The 21,974-nt window shown below is 40.1% G+C and overlaps 2 protein-coding genes across 3 annotated transcripts; one reads left to right on the top strand and one right to left on the bottom strand.

Moving 5' to 3' along the window:
• Nucleotides 1–2,472: 2,472 nt before the first annotated feature.
• On the bottom strand, nucleotides 2,473–7,998 carry trappc6bl (trafficking protein particle complex subunit 6B, like). 2 transcript variants are annotated; one of them, XR_013101679.1, is made up of 8 exons: nucleotides 7,723–7,996; nucleotides 7,346–7,443; nucleotides 7,124–7,191; nucleotides 6,926–7,043; nucleotides 6,292–6,375; nucleotides 6,040–6,133; nucleotides 5,000–5,164; nucleotides 2,473–3,456 (listed from the first exon to the last, which is right to left on the bottom strand). XR_013101679.1 is itself a non-coding variant. In XM_076892407.1 (8 exons), exons 3-8 carry the CDS (start codon nucleotides 7,439–7,441, stop codon nucleotides 5,130–5,132), a joined length of 495 nt encoding a protein of 164 aa, XP_076748522.1. In that variant the 5' UTR covers nucleotides 7,442–7,443; nucleotides 7,723–7,833; nucleotides 7,974–7,998; the 3' UTR covers nucleotides 2,473–5,129. The 2 variants fall into 2 exon arrangements, 1 of the variants encoding a protein (XP_076748522.1); XM_076892407.1 differs by having other exon boundaries at nucleotides 2,473–5,164; nucleotides 7,723–7,833; nucleotides 7,974–7,998.
• Nucleotide 7,999: 1 nt separating this feature from the next.
• Nucleotides 8,000–10,695, top strand: bloc1s3 (biogenesis of lysosomal organelles complex-1, subunit 3). The gene is made up of 5 exons (XM_004543836.3): nucleotides 8,000–8,143; nucleotides 8,259–8,362; nucleotides 8,500–8,674; nucleotides 8,945–9,045; nucleotides 10,035–10,695. The coding sequence occupies exons 2-5, from the start codon at nucleotides 8,261–8,263 to the stop codon at nucleotides 10,218–10,220; spliced, it is 564 nt and encodes a 187-aa protein (XP_004543893.1). The 5' UTR covers nucleotides 8,000–8,143; nucleotides 8,259–8,260; the 3' UTR covers nucleotides 10,221–10,695.
• The last annotated feature ends 11,279 nt before the right edge of the window (nucleotides 10,696–21,974 follow it).

Below are 21,974 nucleotides of genomic sequence, written 5' to 3'. Positions count from 1 at the left end.
CACTGCGGTCGAGGGTAATACGACAGTGGGGTGTGAATGTGGGAGTGTGGAGCAGTGTCACTAAAATTTCATGTAAAGATGAGATGTCTTTTGTTTGGGGTTTAATCTTACCAATCTTCAGTTTCCGCTTATTTCCTTTCTGCCTTCCCTGATTCCATCCCACATCCCTCACTTTGTGGTTACTTACATCTCCCTTCCTTTTCACCTCCTGCCCCCTCTATACCAGTATAATTGGAGTGCAATGCAACAGTTCCTGATATGAGACAATCTGACAAAAACACTTTACAAAAAGGCAGGCTTGATTAAAAAAATTAAAATATGATTTCAGGGCTTAAGATGCCTACTCACCCCTGATACTCAAGGAATCTCTCTGTCATGCACACACACAAGGGCTATTATTTTGTCACTTAACATGAGATGGGCCGGCTGTCTGGTAGTGATTAGTGGCCGTGAAGGGTTTAGAGGCATGCATCTGCTGTGTGTGTAGGCATTGTGTTCTATAGATATTCTCCCGGTTGCCCTGTGGGACATAGGAAAGACAGGCAGATGGCTGTATTCAGGTCCACCGCAGGTCAACATATGGCTGTGAGAGTCTTACTCATACCATGCTTGAGTGGAGGAAGTTGAATGCGCTGGTGTGACGACAGAAAAGTGATAAAAGGGGAAGAAGAAAAGTGGAGATGAAGAAAATAAAGGGAGGGCAGTATGAGAGGATGAAAGCGGGTGTCATCATGTGAGATCATACAGATTAAAAGCAGCAACATATGTTTTTAGGTTTCTCAGATGAAGTAAAACGCGGCCTTTTGCGTTTGTGAGATGTAATGATAATAATAATAAAAACAGAAAAAAATACCTTCACACTTCTTTGTGGACGCATGGAAGTGACACAGCTTACTTAGATTGCTTTGAACCATATTTGACTTTGAATCAATACATAGTACACATTTTAGGGAGTTAAACACAGATTTTAAATTGCAGCTGGTGATGTTTTAGTTTTCTTGTACTTATTTCAAATAAACTGAAACAGGTTCTCTCGCAGCTTCTCACACAACAAAAGACTTCAGTCGGTTTGTGTGGACAGTGTAGCTGAATTGTAGCAAGTCATCAGTTTAGGAATACGAATGCTGGTTTAACTTGCACACCCCCCCCAACACCTTTCTTTTCTCCAGCCATGAACACACCCCCTCCTTTTCTTCCGCTCGCATTCACCGTTCTTCTTTGTGACCGCATTTGGTGACATTGTGATGCGAGGTAGAGCAGGAGGAAGGGAGGCCAAGCCGTGTGGCGCGGCACAAAACGGCTGTTGCTCACCGTCCTGAGAGCCAGTCTCAGATTCCCTCACTCCTTATTGTTTCAGGCATTTATGTACAGACGCAAGGTACTTCTCTCACGCTCACTCTTTCCTCTCCTCATCATCACGCCCCCTCCATCTTTCTCTTTTCTGCCTCCCTCAGCCTCTAATAAACTTCTCCTTTCCACTTTTCACCCTTCAGCCTCCTGTTGAGGCTCTTCATTCTCTCTCCATCTAATTTTCCTAAAGCCCACTCTCTGTCTCCTTCAACTTTCTACAATTCGACCCCCTCCTAGTCTTTTTTTTTTCTCTAATCCATCCTTCTGCTCCCCCCTTCTTTCCAAATGGTATTTGGACTAAGTGTTTAATGAGTTGCAACAAATAGGCAAAAGAGTGGGCAGTAGGCAGATGCTACACATTTATGCAGACATCTAACTCAATGTCTGTTTTTTTTCTTTCACGTCCAGCCCTTCACTCAGGTTGCTATTACCTAAGATGCACAGCAAGGGTCGAAAGGCAGCATACTTATAAGCAGTGACCTTATTTAGCTTTTTATTTTTTGGAATTTTAAGCTCATTCAAGTACCCTTATCTTTAGGGCCTCCAAAATAAGAAGATAACCCAGTTACAAGTGCCAAAGACAAGAGAGTCAAGAACATACGCTCACTGGCCAACTCATTAGTTACACCTTATTAGTACTGGGTTAGACCCCCGTTAGCCTTAATTCTTAATAGCATAGATTCAGGAAGGTGGTGAAAACATTCCAGAGAGTTCACTGCATGTTGACATGATAGCATCACACTGCTGCTGCAGATGTGCACATTCATTACATAAATCTCTTGTCCTAACACATCCCAAAGGTGCTCTATTGGTTTGAAATCTGGGCAATGTGGAGGCCATTTGAGTACAATTTGAGTTTAAGATGATTTAAAGATCTTAACAACATTACTACGCTACAAACATACTGAACCAATAATACAAGGCAGGATGGATCCATGCTTTCATGCCAAATTCCAGCACTACCATCTAAATGTTACAGCAGAAACTGAGACTCATCAGACCAGATGTTTTTCCAGAATAATAACTGCTGTCACAGCAGTATGAACAGTTGTGGAAATTAGAATCAACACTACAACCTCTGAAAGCCCAAGCTTGAGCCAGACACACCGAAGGGAAACAAAGTTGTATGTAAAGACCTTTATTGAGTAAAGTTTTCCCACCAAAGGCAGTGAAATACTGGAACACAACAGGAGGTATTTTCCTTAGATTGGAGACAGAAACAGAACCAGATGAAAACCACAACATGTGCAATAATGTCAGTGTTGTGCCATATCAAAAACTGTACCAACTTGTGTTTTGACCAACCTTGGAGGTATAGGCAAACAAGGCTTCAAGTTAAGGTTGATCTTTTTGTTATTAAAAGTATAGACTAATCTTAATGCTTAAGAAGTAGAGCAGAGTAAAACCACTTCCTATCTTTTTCTTTTACCTTTCACATGAAAAAGCCTTGATATAAGCTGTAATTGTCAACTTCAAGTCTTTTTTTTTTTTCTTAAATGGAAATGTTCAAATGTTTTCTATCATAAATTAAAAAAGAAAAAAAAAAAACTAAATTTATGTATGGGTCAGGTATCATGGAATAATTACACCAATGTTATTTGAAGAACTGATGAAAGTAACTGTGATGACCTCAACACTTGGGGGGGTCTGCATAGCCAAATCTGAAGAAATTACTTGAAAAAGACAGAATGGACAACAAGATTCTGGACATACCTCAACAACATGGTGAATCTAAACTCAAAGTATCAGACATATTGTAATCCGATTGTTAAGTGATGACGTGACGAATCCTACTTCCGGGCCTAAAGTAGTCTGCGTTTAATATGGCTTTTGTATTGTTAACATGTTTAATGTTATGTATTTTCTTCTATATAATCTCAAAAAGCTCCTAAAACAGTCAGTGATCACTGTTGACCTCCCTCGGCTTTTATTACCGCTAATCATTTATTTAAGCTCAGTTTTTAAAACCTTAGGATGTAACTACAGCCCAGCCCATGCAGCAGTATATGAATGACTAACCTCGTATTGTGGATGGATTATCTCAGTTGTTCTCCTGGCTGAAGTTTGGTCCTTTTACAGCATCCTGCCATGCGATTACATTTGTTCCTGACCACCGAGAACACTCACGTTAACTTTTATCGAGTGGAAAAAAAGTTAGCTTGTTTATATTATGCTAACATAGCTGAGTCGCTAGCGGTCACGTAGCAAATCATTATATACCAGCTAGCCCAACTTCAGTAACCCTACAAACGTCACAGCTGTTTTAGCTTTCTGTTTTCATTTATGTTGGAAGTGATAGCAGAGCTGTACGTTTTAATTTGTTTCCAAAACCCCGCAGTCAGGACACGCTATATTGTATTTAGATAGAAGCTAGCGAGCTAACTTCCTGCTAACTTTAACTCTGTTAAATGTCATAAATTCCATTTTTATGGATGCCTAGATGTTAAACTCAATTGTTACACCTGGTAGAGCAGAAAGCTGATCAATTTATTAAAGATGAAAGACTTTAGACAGTTTTTCAACTCTCAGTAATGCCACAGTGATCGTTTGATATATGGACCTGCAGCGGAGTTTAGGCCCAGACACGGCTAGTGACATCAGACTGAACAACCAGATAACAGCTGTATGTGTCCCCCTAGTGGCAGCAACAGTAACAGCCTTTCCCAGAGAAGTGATCATTTTATGGTCTTACATTTTATGTTTAACAAACCTTGTTTTGTTGTTTTCTTGTCACAGCATTTTAAATCCATTCAACAAAGTGGTTTAGTCGGGGGGGAAAAAAAGAATAAATAATAAATATTATCCAACTGCCTGACAACTGTATGATTAACTTTCATTGTAAACCCCAACATGTTTTACAGCTTACTTACTAAATTCCAGGAAAAATGTCACATTTAAATATCAATGCTCTAACAAGAGAAAACACATCCATCATGATGAAAAATAACATAGAAATACATTCAAGTCTACTCCACTCTTAAATGTGAGACCACTACATAGAACAACAAATAAGCTCGTATCATTCCACTTGGAAAAATTGTACAAATTATTGTTCTAGAAACGTATTACATTCACATAACTTGAAGAAACTCAAATATTTCTACCAGTGTATTATTCTAGATTTGCATTTTGCCTTAGAAAAAGTCTAAGTGATTCCCACTACTACATGAAAGACTTCTCTCCTGAAGTCAAAACTAAAAACCAGAGCGAAGCACCAGGAATTGGATACAGCTTTTTCTGTAAAGAACAGTAAGCACTGAATAATGAATGCAATCAGCCAGATGTAATGATTTGCAAAGGTTCATTAGCCACCAATGGAATGGATGCTGAAAAAGATTGCATTAAATGCCATCCACAAAGATGTTTTCTCTTGACTTATGCGGATTGTCCTCCTGTAGTATTTTTGTTTTTTAAACTTTTTCCAATTTTCAGACTAAGCACTGCAACACATTACAAAGAATACATATCCTGTTAATAACTACACATTCACTTTAACTTCATAGTATTCAGTTGGAAGCCAGTGCTTAGCAGATAAAAAAATAACTTGAGTTGAGAATGTAAAATAAGCAAAAACCTTCAAAACCAGAATCAGTATCCAAAAGGATTTATATTTGAGCCCTGGCTACCTGTTTTTACCAATCAGTTGTACCTGGTGGTCAGCAGAACGTCAGCAGTCCTGCTGGACCCTTTTGTGGATGTTTGATTCGCTTTATGGCTTCACTCATCAGTGGGAAAACAGGAACCATTATTTTCTCTTTTGGCACCATGTGGGCAGAAGATTAGGGCAACTTCTGGATGACCACCTGAAACTTACCTGAGAAGATAAAAATGCATAAAATATTATCCATCTGTACTGTCCTTTAAGGTACAGGACTATGCAAAAGTCTTGAGCCACTCCTCATTTCTTTATATTTTCCTTCCAATTAGACAGACTTTCTTGTAATCTTTTGAAGTTGTCTTGCACAATATAGTTGCCCCGGGTTTTCTCAAGATCTTACAAAGGAATGTTTTTTGTTTGTTAAGCTACTTAAAAGTGACCTGTGACTCATTCAAGCATAAAAATAGCACCTAACTCAACAGATGAATCTGTGTTGTGTCTACACATAACAGCTTGGGAAAGACTTGAAATTGTATTATTCGACACTCTGTTACTAGCAGGCTGTCGTAAAAACTCAATTTAATCCAGTTTCTTTGGCTTAATCTACAAAAAAGTGTTCAAAATAACACAGTTTGACATAAAAAAAATAAAAATAAAAAATAAACATTTTTAATTCACACATCACCAGCTGGTAGTATCTCCCCCTTGAGTTTTGAATGTCTTTCAAGAAGCCTGGAGAACTATTCCTGGAGACTACTTACATAAAGAAGTTACAAGCAAGCTTGCCTAAAAGAGTTGGTCATACCAAACTTTGACTTTGCTACTGCACAAACTGTGTTTTCGCTTTATTTCCATGTATGTTTGCACAGGTTTTGCTGCAGCTATTTCCCATTTTCCAAGCAAAATATGAAGAAATGAGGGGTAGCTCAAGACTAGAACTGCTAGTTATGTGTACATTATAAATCTAATTAAACCAGACCTAACAGAAGCTCACAAGTACAGTAACAATGGTTGACTGAAAGGTAAGAAGCATGTTAGTCTGACTAACTTTTCCTTACAGTAAAATAATTATGTTTTCACAAAGCACTTACAGGATGGCATGACGGAGACCTCAGCTGTTACCACACTCTCCAAACCCAGATTAGATAGGGCTCCTCTCACCACACCACATGAAAAAGCAAGGTACTGAGACACACACGCACAAATTAGTCTCTATTGCATTATGACATTCAGGTTTTGTTGGCTGTATGCCAAAATACAAACCCTTAAGCACCTAGTGATACTTGTTCTATATGTAGTCTTTAGGAATGCAGGAACATGAGTGTGTCTGTGACTATTCTAACCTTAGGAGCCTGATCAAGGTACTGCTTTCCATTGGACAGCTGGGTCAGCAAATTAAACTTGTTATCCTGCAGAACATAGGTCCCCTGGTGTGGAAAATAAACAAGACATTATATTAAAAGATAACTCATTTTAACCAGCAATACATGTGATTGTATTTCCTGATTGCTGGGAAAGGTTCCTAAGATTTAAGAGTTCAATTTAACATCCATATGAATACAAGGACCCAACAGAAAACTGCACTGTAACAAAATGTTCAATGTTTAGGGTTTTAAAGTTGCAACAATAGCGGATAGACATGAAAGTAAAAGATACAGAATTTTTCAGAGAAAGAAATCCATCTAAGGCCTTTGTTAACTCTCAAGCGCTTTTGTTTATTTACAAGAAAAATCAACAGGACACGTTTAAGTCAACTTTGACACTAAACCTTTTAGAGACGTTTATGTTCTTCATCACAGTAATCATCCACTACAAACAGTGATGCATTGCAAAGTCTCTGTTTCACAAGAGATCAAATTTCCTGTTGTGAAGGCCAAAAACGTCTGTTACAGGATATATAACTGAAGCTTGAACAAACACTACACAAAACCTACTTACTAATTTGGTAGTAACATACTGCATGGTGTAACATTTTACCTGATGATTTGTTCTGAGGTTGTCCACCTGTCTCCTAAACACCTTAGTCCAGAAGTCTTTACAGATAAATTTCATTATATCCAATTCATCCTTAAAGCTGGGAGAGTCCCTGGTCAACCTAGAAAGAGCAAACAAGTGATGAGACACTCACTATAAAGGAAGACTCCACTTAACTCAGCATTTACATGTGTGACTTACCTCTCAATAAGTCCTTGTCCCACTCTGAAGCCCATACCTTCCAGGACAGAAACACAGACTGCTCTGTCCTAAAAAGATAAAATGCAAGCGATTAATTTGAACAGTATATCATGTAAAACTGTGAACATGACGTCACAATATTATAATATAAGGGGGAGCTGTGTTCTAAAACCGGAAAAAATTGTTTTACTACATGACATTATAGGCAACTCCTTAACACACCTTGTTGTCCATGGTTCCTTTGCTGGATTGCTGCTCCTTGTAAACATGTGACACGATCTCCATGTGGAGAAATTCAAACAGAGTCTCGTCCGCCATCCCTGGTGAACACACAATAGTGACAGTCCGATGGCTTAAATGTGCTCCAACAGACAAAACCAGCAATAAATATGAAAATACCGAGCAGCAGCTTAACGGAAGCTAAGATGGTTAGCGCCAAACAGCTAGTACGGTTCACTAACACTGCCCCCCACGCTGAAAATAACTATTTTTATTACTCCCGTATATGGAAAGTTCTGGAGAAGGAGGTATCATATTAACGTATGTCATACATTTCTTTAATCTAAATTAAACCAGCTGAAATTGTAAATTGACAGTACCTGTAAAGTGACTGTAGCGCACGAAGTCTGCTTCCTGGTTGGCGCTCGATATAACGGCCAGCTCATTCCTTAAGTTGTACACACGCGGAGTTAGGAGTTTCTAACCTAAAACTGGTAACATGGAGAAAACATATGTATTTCATGTGCCACAACAACCAAAATTGTGTGATAAAATTGTTATTAATAAAACAAAACAGTTGTTTTCGTGTAATATGTAATAACAAACGTCCAGCTTCTCCGAAAGCTATTACCAGCCGGCGCTAACTTTCGACGTACGCCGGTGTGATGTACAAACAGACTCGTGAGCGCTATCATCCTATTCTGGGCTGAAACGTCATGTCTTGAATGTCCAATAGGCATGAAACGTCCGTTGCTACTTCCTTGTTGCTCATGTGATTTGTGTTTTGGTCTTTCAGGGAAGGTTTGTGACTTTTATTTTCATTTCAATGAAGTCTGCATTATATAAGACACATTTAATGGCATTGCTATTTCTAGCTGAATAAACCTGAAGTAAGATGTTGTTTATGTTTTCGCAGTCATGGCCGGCAGGTACCCGATAGTGGTCCAGGGCGAAGCGTCTGAAACAGACTCCGATGATGAAGTCTACATCACCTCTCTGACTCCCTCGGTCGGAGCCAAGGTTGTCCTGCATGCGTTATCCTGTATGCGTGGTTTTGAGAGTGATTTATGCACTTCAGCCAGTGAATTAAAATTTAGATTCAGCCATGAATCTACATTTTAATTTATTTTTTGTATCTTTTTTATGGATGCTTTCAGGTTCCAGGGGAGGCGTCTGAAACGGACAGCGAGGGTGACCCGGAGCAGGCTCCTGGGACCCATGACAGCGCTCAGATATTAAAGAGAGACCTCCCTCCTCTAATTGTAGTTAGAGACCACCCTGACATGCACTCCATAGTGGAAGACAGACCGAGCCCCTCACACAGGCCACACGGTAAAGATGAATAAAAACTCCAGTGCTTATTGTGTGAAAGTACGGCCAACCCAATCCAAGACTATGCATACTAGTCTTTTCTTACTAGTTAACAATTTCAAGGTTGTCTCATATGTATCGGCTTTGTTTTAACAACACTGAGATGTGTTTGACAGTTTTGAGAGGATTTGGAAGTGGGCCTTTACAGTGTCTCGTCACAAATTTAAAAGTGAACTTAAAGACCAATCTAGTTTTGCTCTGAGTAACTTCAGCACATAATTCTGTTTTCAGGTGAGACCCTGTTACAACAAAAGCTGCAGGAGTCTAACAGCCGACTGTATGCTGATGTGGGACAGACACTACAACAAGTCTATGGCAGTGCCAGCAGGGAGGTAGGTTGATATTTATCCATCCATTCGCTTCCGCTTATCCTTTTCAGGGTCGCGGGGATATGTATTTAGACAAGTAAAACAAGTAAAACTTCATTTTTCAAATATTCCAAATATCAAATAATGCTATATACAGTTTACAGAAGACATTAGAAGTGAAACTAGTCCAAATCTCATAAGGAAAAGTTATGAAGGATGATGGTCACAAGTTGAAAGGACTTCCTATGGAGTTCTGTGGTGCATAATGCTTAAAAGTGTATTTTACTGAACATGCTCCTGTGACTCTTCAAGCGCGATATGTAGAGGGTGCTAAAAGACTGTCCATTATTGACTTTAACTTGGCCTGCCCTCCTGGTTTTTTTCTAAAACCTGTATCAGAGAGTCTCCACACTCAGAACATTACTGTCTTGGTGGATCCATTTACTGAGTCCGTCATTATCCGCTACCCTCAAACCAACTCTGCATCACACCACAGAATAGAGGATGTCACTGGCCACCACAGACTTATAAAATATCCTGAGCTTTGTCCAGTAGATGTTAAAGGGCCTCAATCGTCTGAGAAAATAGAAATGGCTTCTGTCCGATTAATTGACAATGTGAGCACCGTGGTGTTGGTCATCCTCTACTGTTTCGGCACAGACCCTATGAAGGGGAATAGGGTTGTTTGCAAAGGTAAGTTGCAGATGGTTTTGCTTACACGACGTCACAAGGTTCTTCAGTTCTGTACTCTTCCTCATTGCCGTCTATTACCCATACATCCTACTACTGTAGAGTTATCAGAAAATTTCTGAAGGTAGTAGATGTCTGTGAAGTAGGGCGAAGAGAAAGGGAGAGAGGACGGTCTCCCGTGGATAATACAGTGATACTTCAAATGATAAAAAGTAGAACAGATGTAAATATTTTGTCTGACTAGTAGTTAACTCGCTGATTACATAGATTCTGCAAATTCAGAATATTAAGTTATCTGGCTTTTTCTTTTTTTTATGTGAAAGGTGCGCAGTGCAACATCACAGCTGAATGCATCGCAGAGCGCCATCATCAACGCGTCCCACAGCATCAGATTAATCCTGGACGACCTGAAGGCTGTTTCTGAAAAGATTGACATCATCACCAGCTATCAGATATTGCCTGATATAAACATTAATCATTTAAATAATTCTACTGCTCCTGCACCTTAAATTGTTTCTTTCAAAACAAACATATTGTGATGTTTGATCATTGTTATGGGTATATTTTCTCCGAATACCAGAGTGAGCTGGACAAAATAACACGCTGGCTTCTTTATCTAAAAAATGCAGTACGTGTACATACATGGATTTAACAATCACACACTACACCTGTTCTAATGCTAGCCGTCCTCGTTAATGGAGTTACGATAGTTCTGTCATTTCTTGATTTGCAGAGTTACACTTGGATTTATATTTTACATAGAACTGGAGAGGATCCACTTGTTCCCTCCAACACTGTTTTTATGTCACTATTTGATGATTTTTTTATGAGGCACATCCTGTTCTTTCCCTGCTGTTTGCCAGTCCTCTGTGATGGGTCAAAGAAGTAGGCTTGCAGCTATAAATAAAAAATTGGGTTATTTCTTCCTGTGTATATAAAAAATGAATGTTTGCTTCAAAAAATAAATGCAAATATACACCAGAATACTGCTCTGTTGGTGTGCAAAGACAAATTTATTTGCAAAATTCAGTTTACAAAACCACATCAAACAAGCAGGAAACATCCATACAGTATAAAAGCAATGTTCTTTGATCCTGTTGATTTTCTAATAATTGCAGTGTAATTCTCTACAATTCTTAATGAATCTGGAAATAAAGTGGTAACATTGCAGACGCAATTTGCAAAGAAAGATCATATGCGGAACATCTGTCACTTTGTGCAATTGAACTTCTGTAATTACAGCTGCGGCTTTATATAAGTGATTACCAGTAAATTATTCTCCTTAATATCAATAATGTAACACAAACATTATCAAAAGACAGGACTCTTGCAAGAGCTATAAATCCTTCTGTTTGGTGTGTTTGTAGTTGCATCAGACAGGGGTGTAGATGTACACTAACACCACAACCAGCAGGTTGAGCACTGTGCCCACAATGCCCACAAGGCCGAGCAGGTGATCAGGGTCAACCTTGCACATTACTGACTGATGATTTGCACATACAAGATCGTCCGACACCTGAAAGACAGAGATGTACAGTAAAGTGAGTCGCCGCTGTGCAGAATGGAAACAGAGTAGGGAAAGCACAGGTATGTGTGGGGTTTTTATGTTTAATATATTTACTGCTATTAGTCAGTTGACTGTATTGAAGAGGATTTATGAATGGGGTTATATATATATAATAAACAAATGATCTGTTTTGGAAGTATTTTTTTTTATCTCTGCATTATTGTACCCACATTATCATTAATATAGTCCTTTTTTTTAAATGCTTATAAAATTGTGATATATTTGTTATATTTGTTACAACTTTAGCCGCCCTCTTGGCCAGATCTCTCTTAAAAAACACTTTTAATCTTAAAGAGACTTTTTACCCAGATAAATAAAAGATATAAAAGTCACTTTGCCAAAAACCGATTGCAGCTTCTACTTTGTGTTTGGGATGTTCTCTCTGGCTCAATCATCATTAATAAGAGATATGTTGGACTTATTTTTGACAGATTGTAGGCCATCTATCTATAGAATAGAATCTACCAGTAAGGGTCTTATACTATGAGATAGCGCAGGAATTTACATATTTACAACAGTTGTAAAAAACGCAGAATGAAAAAATAAAGTTACTTAAAAACAGTAAAAACAGCTAGCACTGTGTAAGAGAGAAGTGCAAATTGAATAATAAATAATTTGTACACTATAAATCTATGACAAACAGCTCCATGAAGGTATAATACAAAATTATGTTTGGGATCCGATGCTTGACAGCTGTTCACCAATCAGAATAAAGAGTTATTATACAGATTTATAGAGAACAGCAGGAATGATTTCCTGAAGCATTCATTATGGCAGCGAGGTTGAATCAGCCTGAAGGAGGAGTAGGAGCTCTTCTGCCTCAGAAGTCTGGACTTAGATTTAATTATACCCAAAATGTAACACTTTAAATTCCTGCACTAATTTTGGAAGATGTTAAATTTTTGATAGAGCTGAGCTGTATTTATTTTACCTTCTTCTCCCACAACGAAAAGTCAAGATTTCTATTGGATGTGACATATATCAGCCACCAGATGGCGTCATTGTCACATGCATTACACCAGCCACAAACCAGACCTCTGATCAAATAAAACATTTCTATTCGGTTCTATTCCGTTCCTTGTAATTAGCTCCACATCTGGACACATTTCATGTCTCGAAAAGTTTTACATTTGATAAAGTTGTATCTAAGTTTTTTTGTTTGTTTTATTAGACATGCAGTAAGAAGTATTATATTCTTTTTTTGTATCTATGATTTGTTCACATGTAGGTTTGTATCTGTACACATTTTATGTCCCACTTGTATTGAATATAATAAATATGTCTCATGTAAGTTATTTGACCCATATGAGCTATTCAATTACATTCTGTCATTTGCACTCAGGTGCCTATTAGCACACACTTTAGTTTCTTTCTCTGTCTTTTAAAAGTGATATCTTAAAAAAAAAACAGTCTTGAGGAGTTAAAATTTTTATTTATTTAATATATTTTGTTCTTAAAGTTTATAAACATAAGTCACCTTTCCTTTGGGGAAAATAAAATACTCATAATTTTGTGCACTTTACCTCTCTGGTGTTTCTTTCTGGTGTTCTCTTTCCTCTGTCGTCCCTTGGCTCCAAACCGGGCTCCATTTTTCACGCTTCAGAATCCCTCAGAGAGCAATAAAAACTACTTCGACGTCAATGACAATCCACTCCCAAAGCAAATAGATCCAAATGTTCACAGAGATGACGACTGGCAGGACTGCGTGCGCGACCGGTTGCTCTCAGATTTAAAGCCACTTGTATCCTCCTCTCCCAGGGCTCCGAGGACCCACAGGTCTTGTAATGTGAGCGAATAAAGAGATGCTGGTTTTTCTGGTTTTGTTTTGTGCGTCGTGCATCACAGACTGCTACACAAGGCCAAGAAGCTGCTCAGCTGCTCTGCCACTATTTCTGTGTCAGGTCATGTAAAGTTGGCTTGCTGCTGCATGAGTGTGTGGATGTGTGTGGATGTGTGTGTCCACTGGGTAATGTTACCATGGGAGTGAAGGGCCTCAAATATTTCATGGTGACATCACAGATTTCACTTGCATTCATGTATGAGTATGATAGATAAGTCTGCTTTTTTTATCTGGGGATTCGTGAATGAATAATGTTTAAGAACACTTTAGAAATGCAATATTTTGGGGATGTTTCAATCTACCAGCTGCTGTTGCTTGAAAACATCCCCTTCTTTAAGTGCCGTTGCTTCCTTAGTACACTGGTCTTCATTTTGCACCTTAAACTATGAAGGTGAAAGGAGCAGATATACACAGCCTAGTGCAGATTGCCATCACGAGCAGTTTTTGCCGCTGATGAACCTCTGAAATAAAGATCCACTGGGGGTGTATTTCAACCCGAGGTGAGGTGTCAATTAGGGTCGTGGTCTAACTCCTTCAGGCCTTGTTACTTAAACCAAATGCAACCACAAGAGACAGTATCTAACCAGTCGCACGTTTGGTCACTGATTCTGCTCTTACTTAAATCAATCCTAAATAAATTCATATGCTTTAAATGTGCAAGTATATAGAAATCAGATGAGTGCTGACATGAGAACACTTGCATTAATAATTAATCATCTGGATCTGGTTAACAGTAATGCAGTCCAACCATAAATGTATGGCAACAAAGAAACTGAATATGCCTAATAAACATGCTATTTTGTGTAGACAATGTGCACTTTTCTTCTATTTTATCGTATCAATCTTTAACAAATTTACAATACTTGACTAAAAATGTTGAGAGTTGTTACATCTTTCACATTTATATTTTTCCTGTGGCCGTGTGTCCTTGCTTCCCGATTGATGGCATGGATTTTATAATGGGCAATGACATTGCAGGTGGGAAGGTTTATCCTACCCCAGAGGTCACGAAGACTCCTGACCTCAGGCCTTTGTCAGATGCTTTAAGCCGGCACCACCCGGATGTATTTCCTGTAGGTGTTCTTACCTGGTCACACGCCCATCGGCAGGGAGAAGTGGTTGACTTGTCAGAGTCGGTGGTTGGCTCTATTTTGGAAAAGGATGTGATGCCCTCCGAGGAGGAGGCAGGTCCTGATGCCAAGGAACTGGCTCAAGAGGTAGCTGAGCCTGCTCCTGAACCCGCAGCCCCCCCCCGCTCCTCACGCGGGAGGCCCTTATGATTGCTCAGAAAGAGGACCTGTCATTAGCCAAATGTTTTGCTGCCGTAGATGAGAGTGATGGTCCGACAGGAGACAGGAAGCAGACATTTTTTGTTTGTGATGGATTGTTAATGCGCAGGTGGACCTCAAAGCCAGGGGAGGACTGTAGTGTGGTCCAACAGATAGTGGTCCCGGCTAGTTTGCGTCAGCATGTGCTACAATTAGCCCATGATCATTCATGGTCAGGACATTTGGGGATAACTAAAGCATATGACCATATTCTGCAGCACTTCTTCTGGCCGGCAGATGTTGCAAGGTATTGTAATACCTGTCACACGTGTCAACTAGTGGGCAAACCAAACTGTGCCCCCGCCCCACTATGTCCAATACCTGCTGTTGGTGAGCCATTTGAACACGTTTTGGTCGATTGTGTTGGTTCGTTGCCAAGAACACGGGCAGGTAATCAGTTTTTATTGACCATAATGTGCTTATCCACGTGGTTCCCTGAAGCAATTCCTCTGCGGAGGATCACCACTGCAAACATTACTAAGGCACTAATCAAATTTTTTACTACCTTTGGTCTCCCAAAAACAGTACAAACAGACCAGGGAACTAACTTCTATCCCGAGCATTTAAACTGACTTTAATCTCCCTTGGCATTTCTTATTCTGTGTCCAGTGCTTATCACCCAGAGTTGTAAAAAAAAAAAAATGTTTATCATTAGAGAAAAAATTACCAGTAATCATCCCACAGATGTAATATTATCTACAGCTACTCTTAGTACCATTGATGTTAAGTTAGACTCTTTTTCTCTAATTGATCTTTCTGAGTTAACTTCAATAATTACTTCCTCCAAGCCATCAACGTGTCTTTTAGACCCCATTCCTACAAAACTGCTCAAAGAAGTCCTGCCATTAATTAATTCTTCGATCTTAAATATGATCAACCTATCTCTAATAATCAGCTATGTACCACAGGCCTTCAAGCTAGCTGTAGTTAAACCTTTACTCAAAAAGCCATCTCTAGACCCAGCAGTCTTAGCTAATTATAGGCCAATCTCCAACCTTCCTTTCATATCAAAAATCCTTGAAAGAGTAGTTGTCAAACAGCTAACAGATCATCTGCAGAGGAATGGTTTATTTGAAGAGTTTCAGTCAGGTTTCAGAGCTCATCACAGCACAGAAACAGCTTTAGTGAAGGTTACAAATGATCTTCTTATGGCCTCTGACAGTGGACTCATCTCTGTGCTTGTCCTGCTAGACCTTAGTGCAGCATTCGATACTGTCGACCATAATATCCTATTAGAGCGATTAGAACATGCTGTAGGTATTACAGGTACTGCACTGCAGTGGTTTGTATCATATCTATCTAATAGACTCCAATTTGTTCATGTAAATGGAGAGTCCTCTTCACACACTGAGGTTAATTATGGAGTTCCACAGGGTTCAGTGCTAGGACCAATTCTGTTTACATTATACATGCTTCTCTTAGGCAGTATCATTAGAAGACATAGCATACATTTTCACTGCTATGCAGATGACACCCAGCTCTATCTGTCCATGAAGCCAAATAACACACACCAATTAGTTAAACTGCAGGAATGTCTTAAAGACATAAAGACCTGGATGGCCGCTAACTTTCTGCTTCTTAATTCAGATAAAACTGAGGTTATTGTACTCGGGCCTGAAAAGCTTAGAAATATGGTATCTAACCAGATTCTTACTCTGGATGGCATTACCTTGGCCTCCAGTAACGCTGTGAGGAACCTTGGAGTCATTTTTGACCAGGACATGTCCTTCAATGCACATATTAAATAAATATGTAAGACTGCGTTCTTCCATTTGCGCAACATCTCTAAAATTAGAAATAGCCTGTCTCAGAGTGACGCTGAAAAACTAGTTCATGCATTTATTACTTCCAGGCTGGACTACTGTAATTCATTATTATCAGGATGTCCAAAAAACTCACTGAAAAGCCTTCAGTTAATCCAAAATGCTGCAGCAAGAGTCCTGACAGGGACTAGAAAGAGAGAGCAGATTTCTCCTGTTTTGGCTTCCCTTCATTGGCTTCCTGTTAAATCCAGAATTGAATTCAAAATCCTGCTCCTCACATACAAGGTCTTAAATAATCAGGCCCCATCTTATCTTAATGACCTTGTAGTACGTCTGTGAAGGTTCTCAGTCATCCAGGTCATCGTAGTCAAAGGAGCTTGCAAAGAAAAGCGTCTGGACTTCTTTAAGTTGCTTGAAGACGTTTCACCTCTCATCCGAGAAGCTTCTTCAGTTCTAAGGTCAAATGGTGGAGAGTCCCAGATATAAACCTAGTGGGAGTGACCCCCCACAGAGGGACAAAAGGACCCCCTGATGATCCTCTAATCGCCTGAGCCAAGGTGGGAAACTGGGCGTGGGTCCCAATCAGCCAGAGTTTCGGGTGTGTTCATTGTGAAACCTGGCCCCACCTTATCATGCGAATTCCTGAGGTCAGATGGCCCAGGATGTGAGTGGGCGTTAAGGCGTCTGGGAAGGGATCTCAAAACTGGATTATAGATTATAATCCAAAACTGGATTATAGATGGCAGAGAGTTGACCATCTATAGAGGCAGAGAGCGACCATCTTTGAACAGAGGCGGGGGTTTACGACACCAACTCTCTGCCATCTATAATCCAGTTTTGAGATCCCTTCCCAGGATCATCAGGGGGTCCTTTTGTCCCTCTGTGGGGGGTCACTCCCACTAGGTTTATATCTGGGACTCTCCACCATTTGACCTTAGAACTGAAGAAGCTTCTCGGATGAGAGGTGAAACGTCTTCAAGCAACTTAAAGAAGTCCAGACGCTTTTCTTTGCAAGCTCCTTTGACGACCTTGTAGTACCATATCGCCCTATTAGAGCACTTCGCTCTCGCTCTGCAGGCCTACTTGTTGTTCCTCGAGTATTTAAAAGTAGAATGGGAGGGAGAGCCTTCAGTTTTCAGGCCCCTCTTCTGTGGAACCAGCTTCCAGTTTGGATTCGGGAGACAGACACTATCGCTACTTTTAAGATTAGGCTTAAAACTTTCCTTTTTGCTAAAGCATAGTTAGGGCTGGACCAGGTGACCTGAATCCTCCCTTAGTTATGCTGCAATAGACATAGGCTGCCGGGGATTCCCATGATGCATTGAGTTTTTCCTTTCCAGTCACCTTTCTCACTCACTATGTATTAACAGACCTCTCTGCATTGAATCATATCTGTTATTAACCTCTGTCTCTCTTCCACAGCATGTCTTTTATCCTGTCTTCCTTCTCTCACCCCAACCGGTCGCAGCAGATTGCCGCCCCTCCCTGAGCCTGGTTCTGCCGGAGGTTTCTTCCTGTTAAAAGGGAGTTTTTCCTTCCCACTGTTGCCAAAGTGCTTGCTCATAGGGGGTCATATGATTGTTGGGTTTTTTTTCTCTGTATCTATGAAGCGCCTTGAGGCGACTTATGTTGTGATTTGGCGCTATATAAATAAAATTGAATTGAATTGAATTGAAAGTTGTAGGGTGCACGTGAGCGTTGGCACCAAACACTTAAGGCCATGCTGAAAAAGTACTGCCACGACTCGGGCAGAAGTTGGGATGAGGGTGTCCCCTTTGTGGTGTTTGCGATATGCGATGCTAAGCAGGAGTCCGTGGGGTTCAGCCCAGCTACCCTTGTGTTTGGCCGTGATGTGCGGTGCCCACTAAAGGTGTTGAAAGAGAGGTTCCTTAGCGGGGGTGTCCCAAAAACTAACGTGGCAGATTTTGTGAAGACGTGTAGGGATCGCAGGTAACGTGCTACCTCATTAGCAAAAGAGGCCCTGTGTGCACCCCAAGCATGAAGAAATGGTATGACAGAAAGGCTGTGAAAAGACATTTTCAAACTGGAGACAAAGTTTTAGTGTTTCTACCGGTTCTCGGTTCTGCCCTTTCAGCCCGTTTTGCGGGACTATATGTTATAGTAAGGAAGGTGTCTGAAACAAATTATGTCCTCAGTACCCCAGAACGCAGGAGGAAAACTCGCCTGTGCCACATTAACATGTTGAAACCCTACTATGATAGAGAAGTCCATGAGATTGTTGCCAGCACAGCAACCTACAGTTCTCAAAGGAGCTTGCAAAGAAAAGCGTCTGGAATTCTTTAAGTTGCTTGAAGACGTTTCACCTCTCATCTGAGAAGCTTCTTCAGTTCTAAGGTCAAATGGTGGAGAGTCCCAGATATAAACCTAGTGGGAGTTTCCCCCCACGGAGGGACAAAAGGACCCCCTGATGATCCTCTAATCGCCTGAGCCAAGGTGTGAAACTGGGTGTGGGTCCCATCAGCCAGAGTTTCGGGTGTGTTAACACACCCGAAACTCTGGCTGATGGGGACCTGGGATGGGGACCTGGGAAAGCAGGTGGGTTTTGGGCAGGTTTGCCCGGTGGAGGCGAAAGTCGAGGCTGTCCTCAGCTACCCGGCCACAACCACTACGAGGGAGCTAAAGCGGTTCTTGGGCATGACTGCAAACTATCGCTGTTTTTGCAAGAACTTTGCAGTAGTTGTGGCCCCTTTGACGAAGCTATGTAGCCCCAAAATCCCTTTTGAGTGGTCAGGGGAATGCCAGCATGCATTTGAGTCTGCAAAATCTCTCCTTTGCAGCGCCCCGGTTCTGGCAGCCCCCAAATTCTCTCAGCCTTTTAAACTGGAAGTTGACGCCAGTGCCACCAGAGCTGGTGCAGTGCTGTTACAGGATGACGCAGAGGATGTGTGTCACCCAGTCTGCTACTATTCTGTAAAGTTCAAGCGCCATCAGCTAAACTATTCCACCATAGAGAAAGAAGCTCTAGTGCTTCTTCTTCGTCTTCTTCAGTCAAGTTTAACGGCAGCTTGCATCTAAGCTCTAGTGCTGCTCTCCTCCTCCGTCTTTATTGCCCCTCCCCTGTTTCTCTCTGTCCCTGCCTTCTCCTTTAGAACACACCTGCTGCTCATCTGCCCTCGTTTACCACCAATTACCCTCCAGAGGTGATATAAGCTGGAGGAGAGCAGTGTGGGTGTGGGGTGCTGGTCAGTGTGTGAGTCTGGTCTAGGTGTGGAAAAGGCCTGCTGTGTGTGACCAGCCCCACCGTGCGTGGCTTGTTGTGAGTAGGTCAACTGGGCAGTGGTTTTGCTTAAGTGACGGTGGCCTCCATTTCTTGGTTTGGCCTGCCTGGTTATTGCTAATAGCAGCGTTGCTGTCTTTTTCTGTTGAATCCTTGTTGTTTTCTTAGTTGAAGTTACTGCTTATATGATTATTGGGTTAATTAATTATAATAAAGATTTATTTTCTGTTAAACTCCTCTGCCTGGTGTCCTTTTCATTTCAACCCGGATCCAACTGTTACTATCTCCCACCCCCTTCGCGTAGCTGTCATGTGGGGACGTAACTTTAGCATAATTACTGTTTACCTTTTCCTTTGCTAAGACAGACTTAGCAGACCTTACAGGGAGTGAGAAAAGCGATCCCATTAATTGATCAGGGGCTCTCCTAGGAAACAAATTACACAAGAATAATGAGACCCAAGAGATGTGAAATCTGCAATCTTTAGGTGAGGAACAAGCTTTACAGCGAAAGACTCATTTCTTCCACCTCTAAATATCTATTATCTGTCTCTCCTCAGTGTGTGTGTTGGTTTGTTTGAGTGTGTGTATTCATCAGTCACAGCTGTGCTGACTGAGCTTCAGGCTTTGAAGACTCATGAGTGATAAGTAATTTGGAACGGGGGCAAACACTAAAAAAACACCACAAAACTGCAACTGCAAAGTAATGAGAGAAAAACAGCATTACCGATGAGCGTCACGTCCCCCTATAATTCCTGCGACAGCTCACTGCATTATTAAACCAAATGTGCTAAATAGCATTAGAAATTTGAACCTTTTAAGTTTTCTTTCCGTAACCCTTCTGATAACGCTTTATTATCAGCTAACAGTGTCGTTATGTAAGTTCGAATACGAAATAGCCTTCTCAATTAAACACTCTTTTCAAAATGACAACATTGCAATTTTACAGATTGGAAATTTAAACATGAAACAGCTTTAAACATTTAAATGTTAAACATATACATTAACAATACATTAAAATCCTGTACTGTTGCACAGGGTTCTGTAAGGTCAAACCAAGGAAAACTGTTGTTTTATGACATTTTTAAACTTTGAAACTGTACACAAAATGTGTATTTTTATGGGACAGTGGTGACAGAGTCCAAAGCTGACCTTTCAGAGGTCAGAGGGCGCTTTGACACAGACTCAATATCCTCACCTGCAACCACAAGCACCTGAAATATGACCAAACCATCTAAACATTAAGGGCTCATCATGTTAGCTAGATTAGCTGCCATTTAAGTGGGTTTGGGAAACACAGTTCCACACACTAAAGGTTTCCTACCACAGCTTTAAATACGCTGACTAATTTCCACTAAAGAAATTGTTTTTGTTTTCCGTTTAAAGTATTCATTGAAGTTGAATTTTGGAGAGTAGGTCGGGGGAATTCTCTTATTAGGTAGCACTGAGGAAAGGGTTTAATGGTTGTAATGGTCATACACGGTTATGTAATAAATCCCAGCAGTTCCAAAATGTTCTGGTGAATTTTACTTTCAATAAAATATATTAAATCATAATGACTGTTATGTTTGTATGTCTTAGGTTAAATGTGATAATATATGTAAGAGTTTAAATAATGCACTCTCCCTGTATTGTGAAACAAGGCTTTGACTGAGGATTAATCATCAGTTTGGCTATTTACTCTCTTTAATTGATCTGTAGCTTAAAATTCAGCACAGACTCTTAGTATGAGGAAATTCTTGACCTAGGTAAACGCTGATCTGTACTCCATACTGTGGTTTGTGTGTTTTAAGAACAAGAAAAAAGAAAGGAACTCTGTGTGTTCCCCTATTGGTTTAGAGCCTCGTAGCAGTAAAAGTATCAACTCTTGATTTTATCTGGGGGAAAAGGACAGCAAAGACGCCCTGGGCCAGAAAAGGGCCTGTGAAGATAAACACCATAGGACCGACCTGATCATGAAGTTTCTAAAAGGTAATCAGTAAGTGTGTTCTAAGAAATATTTATTATTATTATTATTATTATTATTATTATTATTCTATTATTATTCTATTATTTAAATAGAAGTAGACAAAGTAGTAGTATTGAGATATTAACATCATGATCATAAGTTAGTAATGTTAAGGTTACATTTTCTGATTTTTACATACAGAATGTATAAGCTAATCTATGCTTTAATTACATGTACACCCAAATAACTATTGGTATATTAGCATTAAACACGAATGAGCTACTGTGTGACCCCTGTTAAGAACTGCATTTTATGTTAGAGTTTTAACAAATCAGTTCAACAATAGCGATTAGCTTACAATAATCTGTTTATTTCTCTTCTTGCTCCAAGTGGGAAATGTTCTGAAGTTTGAAAGTAGAATATGATGTAAATAACTTAGATCTTGTCAGACACACTGTAACTTGCACATTAAACAGCAACCTAAGTGCATTCAAAATGGCTTGGAGATAATAAACATGAACCTAAAAGTACATGACTCAGTGGGTATATTCCTTCCAGGCTGGGCGAATTTGTGAAGGAATT

This window comes from Maylandia zebra, linkage group LG14 (genome assembly GCF_041146795.1).
Source record: "Maylandia zebra isolate NMK-2024a linkage group LG14, Mzebra_GT3a, whole genome shotgun sequence".
Classification (NCBI taxonomy): Eukaryota; Metazoa; Chordata; class Actinopteri; order Cichliformes; family Cichlidae; genus Maylandia; species Maylandia zebra.
The sequence above is the reverse complement of the archived record's forward strand: the minus strand, read 5'-3'. Positions and strand labels throughout refer to the sequence as shown.